We start from the raw sequence: 15,426 nt of genomic DNA on the forward strand, positions 1-15,426 counted from the left end.
CAATGACTCGCTAATTAACAGTGACTTGCTGCCACCTACTGGTGATTTTAATATCACATCTTTTCTTTTTTTATATGATTTCAGATAAAATGAGTATTCAACGTTTTATTTTAAAAATATAAAAACATTATTTCTGCATTTGTAACTGCAGGTTAAATGCATTCATGTCCGGCATTAAATGTGTAAATGCATCTAAAACCCTCTTCAGATGCAGCTTCTGTGTTTCCTCTGCATTTCAAACATGTTTTTTGTTAAAACTGATTTAATTTGCTTTGGCAACAGCTCAAATCGACTGATTAAATTTAAGAATTTGACTCAAAAGATGATGCACACTTTTTTATATGTAAATAAGGCTTTATAAAAATGTTAAAATTCTAATTTCTTGAAAAAGATTCATTTCTATCACCATCATGCAGAATATGAAGAATCAAAAACATTAGGTCAGCTGTCCATGATAGTCCTAAAACACCACACAATAACAAAATACAGGAGGAGATCTGACTCAAATACAAGCAGCCCCAGATGGTTTGTTAATGAATTAAACCGGTGCCAATTAAAAAAAAAATAGAGCTGCTGAGATTTCCTGTGGACAACATGCCCGGGTCACACTTCTCTTTCACTTTATTTCATTTTCTTTCTCATTATATCTGGCTTCAGTTAGAAGCTGGTTAATGCTTAAATTATATTTTTATCTTATAATTTATTATTGTATTATTTTTATTGTAATATCGAATTTTTATTGTTTTAAATGGCTCAAACATAATAGTTTTAAAATGTAAAATATTAAACATTACAAAATTTATTATTATGCAATGAAATGTGTAAATGCATTTTAAATATACTAACGATATATTTTAATAATATTATTAAATGAAACAATTATATAGAATACACACACACACACACACACACACATATATATATATATATATATATATATATATATATATATATATATTGTTTTATATATTTTTATTATTAAAAAATAATGTGTTTAATTGTCATCAATGCAAAATAAAATAATAATAGATATTTTAATATATGTTAACATAAGTTACATGCATATTATAAAATTATTAAAATATTTATTATGGTAATGTATTTTTTAGTAATTATATATATAATTTTTATTTTCACACAGGTCAGTACCACTCAAGCAGCCTTATTAAAATGTTATAATAATTAATAAAATAGTAATAAACATTCAATAAAAATGTACTGTCATGTTTTCAGATATATGCGCGCGTGCGTGTGTTTTCTCTCAGAATACTGTGGGTTTAGCATCTGTCACTGTCAAACATGCAGCACAATAGAGCAGCAGACGCACAGAAACGCAGGAGAGACACGCCGCAGGAGGATGCTGGGATAGCAGAGGTCACACAGGGCACATATGCATTGAGCAGCTGGTAACATGCGTGAAACACAGCACTGCGACACGATCAGCAGGTGAGCATCATCTCACACACTCGCTGCAGTTCATTTTACACACGGAAAGCCACCATACAGCTCTTTAATCTTTATTAATCACCACATGGAGTCTGTCTGAAACTAAAACACACAGCCTTCTGTTAGTCCTGAAAATGAGTCTAATAAACAAATAAAAGCATTACAGAACACAGTGTTACATTCATATTCTGTAATTACATCTTACATGCTGTTTTGGTAGACGTAAAAGTGGCTGGTTGCTTTATGCATTTATCATATATTACAGTAAAATGCTAAAATATTATTATAATTTAATCATCTGTTTTCTGTGTGAATCTGTGTTAAAGTGTAATTTATTTCTGTGATGCACAGCTGTATTTTCAGCATCATTCCTCCAGTCTTCAGTGTCACATGATTTTATAAATATGCATATAGCATTAAAACTGAAAATTTGATTTTTTTTTTTTTAAATATATACGGAGTATAAAGTGTTAGAGGTTTCATCACATCACTAGCAGCACTATTTCTAATGATGATGGACTGAACTACATTGAAATCCAATGCAGTGCTGCCACCTACTGTCCACTAACAGAACTGCAGCAGTCTTTCACAGCCTGTGGCAAATGATGAAAGTGCATTAAAGTGAATAGATGCATTAATATATGATCAGACCTCAGGGTTTTATCCTCCTCACATCTTCAACATTACACAGTGCTTTGATTCAAACACATTTCATTTTCTTCAGTTTTCAGTCTGTCATTCAGTTTTGTGGGCTCCTGAGGACAAATGTGACAATAAAAAATGGATAGAAAAACTGAAACAGAGAGAGGGATATGTGGCTGGAAGGTGCAATCTCATCTTTTATTGATCTCCAATAAATAAATAGTAGAAATGTCCAGATCTTCTGTCACAGATGGGTGTCAGTGTCTAACGGCTCTATAAAGGTTTCTGTCTGTCATGTCACGTAATCTCATAAAAAAAATCTCATGATTCATTTCAAATGACTGAGCCGACCCGGAGTTTCATTAGTTTTCAGTGAAGTGACAGACAAACACATACAGCTCCAGCTACAATTAACAAGTATTATTATTATTATTAAATCAATAATTAAGACGTGGAGGCAGGAAATGCATATAATTAAATATGTTAATAAATAACTGCATTTACTATGATTATCACTATCATTGTTAAATTATATATATATATAAAAAATACATAAGTTGGGAATAATTGCATTTTTGTTATTAAATTAGTTTTTTCTGCTCAATGAAGCTCTGTTTATGAAAATACAATAAAATTGTGAAATATAATTATGATTTAAAACCGCTGTTTTCTGTGTGAATCTGTGTTAACATCAGTGTTGTGCTAGTTACTAAGAAATAGTATCTAGTTACAGTTACTAGTTACTTAATTCAAAAAGTAGCTCAATTACTTTGTTGATTACTTACACTAAAAAGTAACACATTACTGTTAAAAGTAACTTTTTAGTTACTTTTTTAAAGAACTTTCTTTAATGTTCCCATTAATGTGCTTTTATGTGTTATGGTCTATACAAACACAAAGTAAAACAGAAAATAATTTTTAAACACTATTTTGATTGAGGCAGACCAGCACAAACTGAATATTGTATATCACAAGGATTTCTGAAATAAATAACAAAACACTCTTAGAAAAAAAATGGTTAATTGGGGTTCTATAGAGAACCATAGGGTTCACGAACCCGCTTTGAACTTCCAAACTGACTCAAATGAGTCACGCTCCGAACTCACTAACTGACTCAAATGATTCGCGAACCCGCTTTGAACTCTCGAACTGATCCAAATGATTCGCGATCCCCGAACTGACTCAAATGATTCGCGATCCCGCTTCGAACTCCCGAACTGACTCATATGATTCGCGATCCCGCTTTGAACTCTCGAACTGATCCAAATGATTCGCGATCCCCGAACTGACTCAAATGATTCGCGATCCCGCTTCGAACTCCCGAACTGACTCATATGATTCGCGATCCCGCTTTGAACTCCGAATTGACTAAAATGATTCGCGATCCCCAAACTCAAATGATTCGCGATCCCGCTTCGAACTCCCGAACTGACTCATATGATTCGCGATCCCGCTTTGAACTCCGAATTGACTAAAATGATTCGCGATCCCCAAACTCAAATGATTCGCGATCCCGCTTCGAACTCCCGAACTGACTCAAATGATTCGCGATCCCGCTCTGAACTCCGAATTGACTAAAATGATTCGCGATCCCCAAACTGACTCAAATGATTCGCGATCCCGCTCTGAACTCCGAACTGACTCAAATGATTCGCGATCCCCAAACTGACTCAAATGATTCGCGATCCCGCTTCGAACTCCCGAACTGACTCAAATGATTCGCGATCCCCAAACTGACTCATATGATTCGCGATCCCGCTCTGAACTCCGAACTGACTCAAATGATTCGCGAATCGCTCCGAACACACGAGAACTCTTTGACCACAGCTGCTGTGCTTCAGAAGCTCTTGCAGCAGCTCAACACTGGTTTTCTCTGAGGTGTTCGGATCACATCAGATTGTGGTTAATCTTGCAGATCATGACTTATATCTACTCTTCCTCTCCCTGCAGTTTGGTAATAATAGAGATTCCTCCTTTGAACTCCCACCTCTTCTGTGGGTTTTATTGTTCTGGGTCTGAATTTGGGCCCCTGGGGTCTCAAAAAAGAAACCTTTTCAATCTCCAAGGTGAACGTTATGACAACACCAGTGTTGTGCTAGTTACTAAGAAACAGAGGTGGGTACCCAAAAACTGTACTCAATTAAAAGTAAAAGTACTAGTCTTGAAAGTTACTTGAGTAAGAGTAAAAGAGTATCAGATAAAAAAATCTGCTCAAGTAGTTAGTTACTAGTTACTTTGGGTCATATATACTGAGCCTATTTTTATTTAGATATATAGATAAAATGTATGTTATGTATGTGTGTGTGTATAAATGTATACATTTCATAAGCCAATTTATGTAATTTATTATAAAACCTTGTCTGTTTACTTAAGTAACAGATATAGGTGTCATGCCATAACATTTTTAATACGACTGACTTTATATTGAATGTGAATTTAACATTGAAAGTTAATGTGATATAAATATTGCTACTAATCTTTCATTGTTCAGAAAGTGAGCAAATAACATTTATATTATTAAAGATAATTTTCACTGACAGTCTAGAGTTCAATCACTCTCAGAAGCTCCCATTAAAATCACTGAAACTGTTAACACTGTGAAATCAATATCTTAATTATAGATTCATACACACATCTGCACTTTGTTGTTTCTGACGAGAGGATTCACCAGAAAGAGGTGTTCAGTCAGTGAGCGAGTGAAGGAAGCACCGGCATTTCAGCGATGACTCATCGGAACACCTCTGATTGGCCATTGCTTTAATAAGCTCAACAGAACCGTGTGTGATTGGTTAATGCGCAGCGCTGTAAAAACGCGTCTGGTTCAGCATCAGCAAGCGATCACAGATCTGAATTTAGCAGCTGATGATATGACTTGCTTAACGTACTCGCACCGGTGTGATTGTATTAAAATTAATAAAATCTTAATCGGCTATTTTTTGTCTTTTGGAAGCTGCATTCAACTTGACTCCCCTCTGTTATAAGCCACACACGTACAACAAACTAATGTCATAGTGGTATCGTGTACTGTAATCGAATGTAGCCAGAGTTATTACCTGTTAAACAGTAGACAGCACACGCGTTCATCTCAGGGCCGTCGCCAGAACAAACCAAATGGGGGGGCATTTAATTTTCATAGGGGGGCACACTTTTTTTTAATGATCTGAGACAGACCATTACATAAACCAATATTAGGCTATAACTAAAATAGACCACAAAAGTCTTGTTTTGTTCAATTATTCAAATAAAATACTTCACCGTTTGATCTCAACGTCTCTGTTTATTGTCTCTTAACATTTCCAAAACCGCCAAAAAATTATTCTGAGATCACATGCAACGCGCAGCTCAGCTGCGCAAAGGAATTGCGTATAAACAATACAATACTTTATGCTTAACTAAATGAATTGCATGATTTATATATACATATACATACACACAAACTGCATATTGTAATTTGAATTAATAAAACTACTAACACAAAAATAACATATTGAAAGGTCTGCTGCTGGAGACTTGCCATTGGCTGTTGTATTTGAATAATTAATGAGGTAGGTCTTTGCAAGGTTTGGGTGCTGTTTTGGGATGTTTTAACAGTCATTTATGAATATAATTATATTTAAAATTATGTTCTGTGTAATAATGCGTTGAATAATGAATCGTCTGAATCATTTCTGAAGGTAATGTGTTATGCATTTCTAGTGTTACCGTTGTAGTGATTACTGTTCATGTGAGCCAAGTTCTGCTGAAACAACGTTATTAGGGCAATAATCTAATTCATTATTATACGTCTAACTGCGCGTTTACACCGGCGGCGTCGAGAGCGTGAAAAATCGCCCTTGCTGTTCTGTTCACGACGCTGCAGAAAGAATCGTGAGCGCTCAGATGCTCTGACGCAGTCACATAGACTGAATTTTTATTTTGTATTAAAAGTGGCCGCAAAGCAAACAGACTTGCTGATCTTATGCGGACTAACCACAAGGAGGTTAACGTTATAAATTGATCTCATTAAATGTTGTTGTGGACGAAATTTTAAGATCCTTTACTTAAAATGAACGATCTCAGACACCTTGGTACACGTATCACTTTTAATTATTTTTTATGTCCCTGTACTCAAACAGGGACACATCATAGATTACTGCAAACGCGAAACAGTAATCAACCTGTCCTCTATTTTGCTTTGGAACTAATGTGATCGGAGCTGCGTCCTCTGGAATCCTCTCAAGCGGTTGACTTTTACGGTTCATCTAATAAGGATCTCCACCGCAAGCAAATAATAGCCTTTGCAGATCTGCTTTCAATACAGTGCAGTTCCATAGCCACGTTTTCAACGCTGCTGATGCTAACCGTTATAACTCTGAACTGCTTCTGACGCTCAGCGCGTGCGGCATGGAACTGAACGAATCATTCAAACTGATTCATGAACCAATTCACTCGTTTGCCAACTGGTTTGATCAAGCCTTTGAACAGAACTGACTCAAAAGAATGAATCATTCGTGAATGGGCATCGCTCATTGTCCAGAGAAAAGTATACGGCGCGTTTGGAATAAACTGAAGCATTTATAACATTTATTGCATTAAGATAAAGTAACGAGAGGAGCGTCGCCCACAGTAACGAAGTGAAAGTACAGATTTCCCCCCAAAAATGTACTCATGCAAGAGTAAAGGTACCCATCTTTAAATATACTCCGAAAAATATTTGATACCCCAAAAGATTACTCAAGTAAATGTAACTCGTTACTACCCACCTCTGCTAAGAAATATATATTACTGTTAAAAGTAACTTTTTAAAGAACTTTCTTTAATGTTCCCATTAATGTGCTTTTATGTGTTATGGTCTATACGAACACAAAGTAAAACAGAAAGTAATTTTTAAACACTATTTTGATTGAGGCAGACCAGAACAAACTGAATATTGTATATCACAAGGATTTCTGGAATAAATAAGAAAACACCTGAATAATATATTCAGAATCAAAAACTAAAGTGGCTTCTGCATCATAAAAGCTGTTGTGTTGAGCTCTTAAAAATGTTCCTTTCACAGCTTAAGTATGAAAACTATCAACAATGGACAACATAACACAAAACATTTTGAAATAAATAAATGAAAGCAATCTGAATTATTCAGAATCAATTTCGAGAATGCATACTGTATATATATATATAGTGCGTCTTCGTGTTACGGACAATGCAGCATATGGTAACGGTAACGGAGTTAATTTATTTAAAAAGTAATGCGTTACAGTATTAGTTACTGTCAAAAGGAACTGTGTTACTAATAACCCGTTACTGCCCAACACTGATTAAAGTGTAATTTATTTCTGTGATGCTCCGCTGTATTTTCAGCATCATTCCTCCAGTCTTCAGTGTCACATGATCTTCAGAAATCAGAATAATATCATGATTTACAGAATCTGAATTATGTTCCTCTTTGAGTCTGCTCCTATCACTAAACCAAAAAACGAAATCATTTCTGTGCCATTTCTACAGTCAGAGTTCAGGAAGAGAAGAAAACAGAGGAAAGAAGGGACGCATCAGATGCAGAAATATGAAAGAAAAGCTTTATTGGAAGATTGAGAGAGAAACACTGCAGCATCAGAGGCGTGAGATGATCAGAGAAAGGTTTATATGTGAAGAAACACAGAGCATCTAACATCCTTCAGCCAAAACCCTGAGGACTCTCACACACACCACTGATCTATAATAGAGAACTGGACCGCTCATGTGTTCCTCCCTAATATTATCGGTCAGGCATCTGTTTTTCCTCTTGACCCCTGGGATCAGTCAAATCTGCCTCCTGCAGCTCCTGTAGATCCAGGGTTGCCAAATCCACACTCTTTCCACTGAATTGGGCTGCTTTTGAAACGTTGTGTTGGGCTGATTTTCTCCCGTGGGTTAAAGGTTTGAAATATTGCATGAATTGCATTTGACTGAAACGCTTGCATTGAAACATTTTATATTCTACCCGTGATAAAACTGTGCAAGATGCTCCGTTCTGTAAAGGACGGCACGGTAAGAAGCGTTTTAGCCGTATGTATGATCAATCTGCATAAGGGAGACAGTAAAATACATATTTTAGGTATGGAAATTAGATATTCTGAGTTTTGATATGTGACCCTGGAGCACAAAACCAGTCATAAGGGTCAAATTGTCAAAATTGAGATGTATGCATCATCTGGAGCTGAATAAATGATCTCTCCAGTGATGTGTGGTTTGTGAGGAGAAGACAATATCTGTCTGAGATACAACTATTAGAAAATCTGGAATCTGAGGGAGACAAAAAAATCTAAATATTGAGGAAAATCATCTTTAAAGTTGTTCAGATGAAGTTCTTAGCGATGCATATTACTGATCAAACATTAAGTTTTCATATATTTACAGTAGGAGATTTACTAAATATCTTCATGAACATGATCTTTACTTAATATCCTCATGATTTTTGGCATAAAAGAAAAAAAGTGAGTAAAAAAAAAGAAAAATCGATAGTTCTGACCCATGCAATGTATTTTTATTACAATGTTATTCTTTCTCCAATAGCAAGTCATGTAGACCCGCTCATCTCTCTATAGTCTGCAGTTTACAACACAGTGAGCAATCCAGTGTTTATACAGATCAGTGGTACACACACACACACGCACACGCACACACACACACACACACACACACGCGCGCTTGCTCTCGGGTCACATGACCCTGCCGCTGTGATTGACAGGTGTGGGCGGGTCTACTACACGTTTAGCACGCGGGCAGAGACCCCATGATGCCAGTCTCTCAGCTTGTTGTACTGAGGCCGGACCACCTCTGGGTCCACTCGGGTCACCCTGACGGTCGAGACAGACGGGAAATACACCCGTTAGCAGAAAGCAGACGGCAGGAGGACAGTAATAAACCTAGCACTTCAAAACTCTAGAAACAGATCGATCACTATCAGCTGATCCACTACAAGAGTCAGGATCATTCTGCCGTTACACTGAACTGGGAATTAAACATGTCCATCTTATACATCTCCTTATATTACACCTGACATACATAGTGTGTGTTCACTTTTATTTCATCCGATTGGTAAACAAGTAAAATAGCAACATATAAACATTTATAATTATTAAATAACTCGCACTGTTTTTAAATAACAAACAGAGAGAGAGAGAGAGAGCACTAAAGTTTGGGATCAGTGAGACTTGTAATGTTTTTTTAAAGAGGACTCTTCTGCTCATTAAGGCTGCATTTATTTGATACAAAAATACAGAAAAATACAGTAATCTTGCAAAATGTTATTACAAAATAAAATAATGGTTTCTAATTTAATATCCTTAAAAATATAATTTATTTCTGTGATGAAAAGCTGAATTTCCATCATCATTACTCCAGTATAAAGTGTCACATGATCTTCAGAAATCATTTTAATATGCTGATTTATTATTATTATTATTTTTTTTGGAAACTGTGATACTGTTTTCAGGATTCTTTGATGCTTAAAAAGTACAGCATTTATTCAAAATATAAACCTTTTCTAACCACACAAATCTTAGCTGTCACTTCTTATCAATTTAACACATCCTTACTGAATAAAAGTTTTAATTAAAAAAAAAAAGCATTCATAAATAAATAAGTGTCCTTACCCCAAACTTTTGAACTCTAGTGTATATTGTTTGAAAATATTTCTATTTTAAATAAACGCTCTTCTTTTTTAACGGTTTAAACATTAAAGTATCCTGAATAAAGTATCTCAGGTTACAAAAACATAATAAAAAAACAGTTTCAACACTGATAATAAATCAGCATATTATTCTGATTTCTGAAGATCATGTGACCCTTAATACTGGAGTAATGATGATGGAAATTCAGCTTTTCATCACAGAAATTAATTATATTTTTAAGGATATTAAAATAGAAACCATTATTTTATATTCTAATAACATTTTGCAAGATTACGTTTTTTTTTCTGTATTTTAGATCAAATCAATGCAGCCTTGATGAGCAGAAGAGACTTCTTTAAAAAAAATCTCACTGTTCCCAAACTTGAGCGCTAGTGTGTGTGTGTGTGTGTGTGTGTATATATATATATATATATACACACACACACACGTATATATATATATATATATATATATATATATATATATATATATATATATATATATATATATATATATATATATATATATATATATATATATATATATATATTTTATGTAACACAAATAATTAATCTAAATATTCTAATTTTTCATATAATTTTTGTAACCAATTTATATCAATTAAAGTTGTAGAACACTGTTACTTTAGACCAGTGGTCTCAAACCCAATTCCTGGAGGGCCACAGCTCTGCAGAGTTTAGCTCCAACCAGCTCCAAATCACACCTGCTTGGAAGTTTCAAGTAATCCTGAAGACCATGATTAGATGGATCAGGTGTGTTTGATTAGGGTAGGAGCAAAACTGTGCAGAGCTGTGGCCCTCCAGGAATTGAGTTTGAGACCAATGCTTTAGACCATGTAACCAGCCCTGATTACCCACAATCCCCTTTGATTTCCATGAATGGCACATGATTGTGAAGGATCCGACAGCAGAACTTACTTCTTCCCCGGCCGGTTCTCCTGAGCTGGTTCTAGAGGAGAGACACGAGAAACACTTTCAGCTCGAGCGGTGTGTGAACGGCACACAGCAGGAGTGTGAGGGAAGAGTGTGTACCGTTCTCTGTGCCCGTGATCTGTGCCAGGATGCGGAAGGAGCGGGACTGAGACGTGCCAGAGCGAGGATGCCAGTCCTCCGTGTCCTCGATCACACGCTTCTTACTGGCATCACTGACAGCAGAGACGTGATTCCCCTCGGGGTCCGGCAGGGGCTGACGAGCGCTCCTGACACACACACACACACACATCATCACCATGAAACACCACTGCACCACCGCAAACATCACACACACAATCAGCCGTTTACCTGGGAGGAGTCTTTCTACAGGTAGGAAATGAGAACAGACAGAGTTTAGGACAACGAGAGAAAAAAAGACACATTAAAAGATATTGAGATGATACTCTTTCAGATTCTATTATTTCACATCGTTTCTACTTACTTCAGAATACTCTGAGGTCCACTATGGAAATAAAAAGGTCAAGAAAATATTAATTATATTTATTTATTAGATATATTTATTATTTTATTATTATTAATACATTATTATTATTATTATTATTATTAGTGCAAATTAATAAAGTCAAGTGAGATTCTGCATGCAAATGTAATTATAAATGTTTTCTATAATTGCCAAATATCTCTTAATATTTCTAACTTCAAAACATTTTCTTTTGAACGGATTCAAAAGATATTTTATTAATTGTAACGAGAGGAAATGTCTTTGTCCCAGCAGCAATACTGTGCTGATATTCATATTAAAAATTATATTATATATTATATTATATTTAATGTTATATTTTAGTATCAAAATAATATTATAGTTATTATTTTGATTTAAAATGTATATATATATTTTTATTTTTATTTTAGTTAACTTTAATACTTTGTTTATTAATGTGTCTATATAATTTTTTTAATTAGTATTTTTTTTATTTTCATTTTAGTAGATCCAGTTCCAATTCTTCATTGCTAAACAGCTGAAATAAGTTTTTATTTCAGTTGTTATATTAAGACACATTTGTACTTTATTTTAGTATATCAAGTTTAACTAAATGAAAGAGAAATGTTCCCTTGTTAACTAGCTGAACTAAAATAAGTAAAATAGTTTTAAAATAGTGTAAATAGTGTAGTAAATAGTAAAAGTAAAATAGTAAAATAGTGTAGTTACATTTTATTTCAGTTCATGTTCATCTTTATTTGATTTAATTATTATTATGTATTTTTTTAAACAGATCATGCTTTTTTAAATCATTATAATTAAAAATTGTAATCTGAATGAGCTAAAACTGCTGAGTGCTGAGTGTTTTGGTTCGGTCCTGTCCTCCATCACCACTAGATGGCTCCACTGTCTCATGAGTGTAACTAGTTGACCTGCACTGCTCCTGATCAACTGTTCTCTAACAATACATGCAAAGGTTAATGTCACTGCTATTAATACTCTGACTGCCAGGAATAAACACAGACACGCTGACTGACAGCAGCACATGCTGACATGATCAGAGCCTGTGACACAATGGAAAGAGACGATGTTAGTGATGAGGACAGAACACTACAGCATCTGGGACACTAACTTTGTGATCGGCTCCTCCTGTAGAGACACAGAGAGAGAGAGAGAGAGAGTGAGAGAGAGACATCTGAAGCGCTTCTGATCCCCATCAGACCTCATGCAGAAACTCACACACACATGCACTTCTGACAGAAACACAAACATGCTAACACCAGTGCTAATGATACACCCACCCCGCTCTAAAACTGTAGAAAACACATGATCTGACTTCAGAGAAGCAAAATGGTCAAATATAAGCATTTTCAGAAAATATATCTAGGATGAATTGCTTTGTTGAATTGCTTATTTATGAGACACTTTAGATAAAATCATGTGCTAAAAAACCCCCCACAATTTTAAGCCACTTGAAATAAAATCACCTAATAATTGAGTGCACATATAATTTAAAAAAATGTTAATTGTACATATTTTAAGTCACGTTAAAATCAACATTTTAATGACTGATATATATATATATATATATATATATATATATATATATATATATATATATATATATATATATATATATATATTATATATATATATATATATGGCACTGAATAAAAGCATCTGCTAAAAAAAAAAAAAAGAAAATACAATAAAAACAATAAAATTACATATATTTTTAAGTGACTTTGCATGAAATAATCTGCTAAATAAATGCAATACAATCAAAATATAAAAAAAAAACTATTAAATGAATAAAAATAAAATAAAAATATTATATCTATTTTTGGCACTGAAAAAAAGCATCTGCTAAATAAATAAATAAAAATAAAATAAAATCTACAAAAAATTTCATACATTTTTAAGTAACTTTGGATAAAATAATCTACTAAATAATAAAAATATGAAAAATCTATTTTTGTGTCACGTCAGATAAAATCTATTAAAATCTATAAAATATTAGATCTATTTTTAAGTCCATCTGAATTATAGTATCTACTAAATTAAGTGTAAAAAAAAAAAAGGTCAGGAATGGTTAAGTCATTTTAAATAAAAACATCTGATAACTAAACTAAAATAACTAAATCAAGATTTTATAAAAAAATAGTCAATACATATCTAAAATAAATCTTATTAACTTAACTTATTTAATTTTGCTTCAAAACTAAATTAATCTTATTTTAAGTGTTTAAAACTATACTGGAAAATTAGAAATAAATATACAGCAAATAATTAATTAATTTGGGATCTATATCTATATATATATAAAATGTTTGAGTAATTTCAGGCTTCACACACAAATGCTATGACTTCATCAAAGCAAACACACACACACACACACACACACACACACACACACCGATCACATCTCGTCTCCAGCTTTCATGTGTGTTTTCGGATCCATCTCTTTCCCTCATCAGTGAGTTAATGGTGTTAATTTGTGTGAGAACACGAGTCAAAACTCACTCCGGCTGCGTCTGCGAGACACTAATTGTTTGAGTTTGTAAACGCAGCTGGAAACTCTCGCAGGGAAGTTAAACATTCCTGCTGAAGCTGACAGCTTTACATCGTTAATGAGAAGAAACACACGTCACGTCTGCATTCACTCACTACACACAACAGCAACTCAAAGACTCACTGTTAAAATAAAAACACTTACTACTAAAGTGCATTAAAAAAATTTAAATGAATTTATTATAATAAATTGAAACTAAAAATAAATGTAAATAAAATAATATAAATGAAAATAAATACATTTTAAAATAGAAACAATAACAATAAAACATTTACTATTAATTTGATTGCAAAAATGTAAAATTAAAATAATTTTAATAATAAAAGTAATTAATTAATAAAATATTAAAATAAAATATCAAAACACTCAAGTAATTAAACCACAAAAAAGCTAAATTAAAATATATTTTCTAATATAAATAATGTGATTAGATCATAAGAATTTACCAATTGAATAATTGTAAGATAAAAACAAAAGAAAACACTAATATTTAATAACAACTAATGAAATGAATTCATTAAAAAAACTAAATCAAAATACACCAGTAAAAGTAAATAAATAAAAAATAACATTTAAAATTAAACAAATGGAATAAAAAAATACTACTGAAGTAGCTAAATCATAAAAATATACAACTAAAATAAACTACTAAAATAATGACTGTACTAATAATGTAATCAGTTAATAAACAAATAAAACTAATAATTAAGTAATAAAAATGTATACTTGCAAAAAAAAAAAAAATTCAAAAAAAAAAAAAAATTCCAGTCACAACATTGGTTTGGGGATCTCTGGTCTTTGGGATGATGGGACAGAAAGCACCGCACAAGTTTAGGACAAACACCTCACAGACGCAGACACACGTCATCAGCTCAGACTCCAAGAGGAAAACTGGAACCAAACGCTCAACTTTAACAACTCACTGATGTTTCCAATCACACAAATCCTGTTCAGACAGCAGCATCATGTTCAAACTACTGCATATTTCACCCAAAAACTATTTACTATGCTTTCTGTTGTTCCAAACCCGTATCACTTTCTCTCTTCAGTAATACACAATTACACTTACTAATAAGGAACTAAATCATAAAAATGTAAAACTGGAAAATAATTGTAAAAAATATATTAAAAAAAAACCATTGATGACAATAATAATAAATAAATAAATAAAATAATATAAATTAAACCAATAAAAAACAAACAAATACTAAACACTAAAAAGGTAAAGCTGTAAAATAATTGTAAAAAAAAAAAAAAAAAAACACGTAGTAATAGGTAATTAAATAAAAAAAAGAACTGAAAAATAATTGTAATATATATATATATATATATATAAAATTTTTGAAATAGAACACTGGCTAACAATTAATAAACAAATTAAATAAAATTTAAATTAAATTAATTAATTCAAAATAAAAAGAACACTTCTTAATAAGTAATTAAATAAGAAAAGTCAAACTGAAAAATAACTTGAAAATAAAAACAAAATCTAAAAAAAATCTTACTAGGTAATTAAATATTAAAAAGTAGTTAAAATTGAAAAATAATTGTAAAATAAAACAAAAAACGAAATCAAACATTTAAAAAAAATTAAATAAAAAAATAAATGTAAATAAAATATTATTCCCATTTTTAATAAAATAAAAAATGGGAATAAAACTAATAAATTGAAAAATGTTAAAATAAAATGTTATCAAAATA

The 15,426-nt window shown here is 32.6% G+C and overlaps 1 protein-coding gene across 5 annotated transcripts in view; it reads right to left on the reverse strand.

Annotated features, from left to right (window-relative positions):
* LOC113081548 (PDZ and LIM domain protein 5-like) overlaps window positions 1-15,426 on the reverse strand; it is a 74,316-nt gene that overhangs the window by 14,018 nt on the left and 44,872 nt on the right. For 2 of the 5 annotated variants that reach the window (XM_026253635.1, XM_026253636.1), the window contains exons 6-7: window positions 10,772-10,938; window positions 10,658-10,688 (exon numbers count right to left, since the gene is read on the reverse strand). The exons of 1 other annotated variant lie outside the window; for it this stretch is intronic. In XM_026253635.1, coding sequence (XP_026109420.1) covers window positions 10,658-10,688; window positions 10,772-10,938 — 198 coding nt within the window. Of the gene's footprint in view, window positions 1-10,657; window positions 10,689-10,771; window positions 10,939-11,020; window positions 11,036-11,153; window positions 11,175-12,285; window positions 12,303-15,426 lie in introns of all 5 variants that reach the window. 2 more of the 5 variants (XM_026253638.1, XM_026253639.1) reach the window with 2 other exon arrangements.

Source organism: Carassius auratus, unplaced genomic scaffold (genome assembly GCF_003368295.1).
Source record: "Carassius auratus strain Wakin unplaced genomic scaffold, ASM336829v1 scaf_tig00034597, whole genome shotgun sequence".
Lineage (NCBI taxonomy): Eukaryota > Metazoa > Chordata > Actinopteri > Cypriniformes > Cyprinidae > Carassius > Carassius auratus.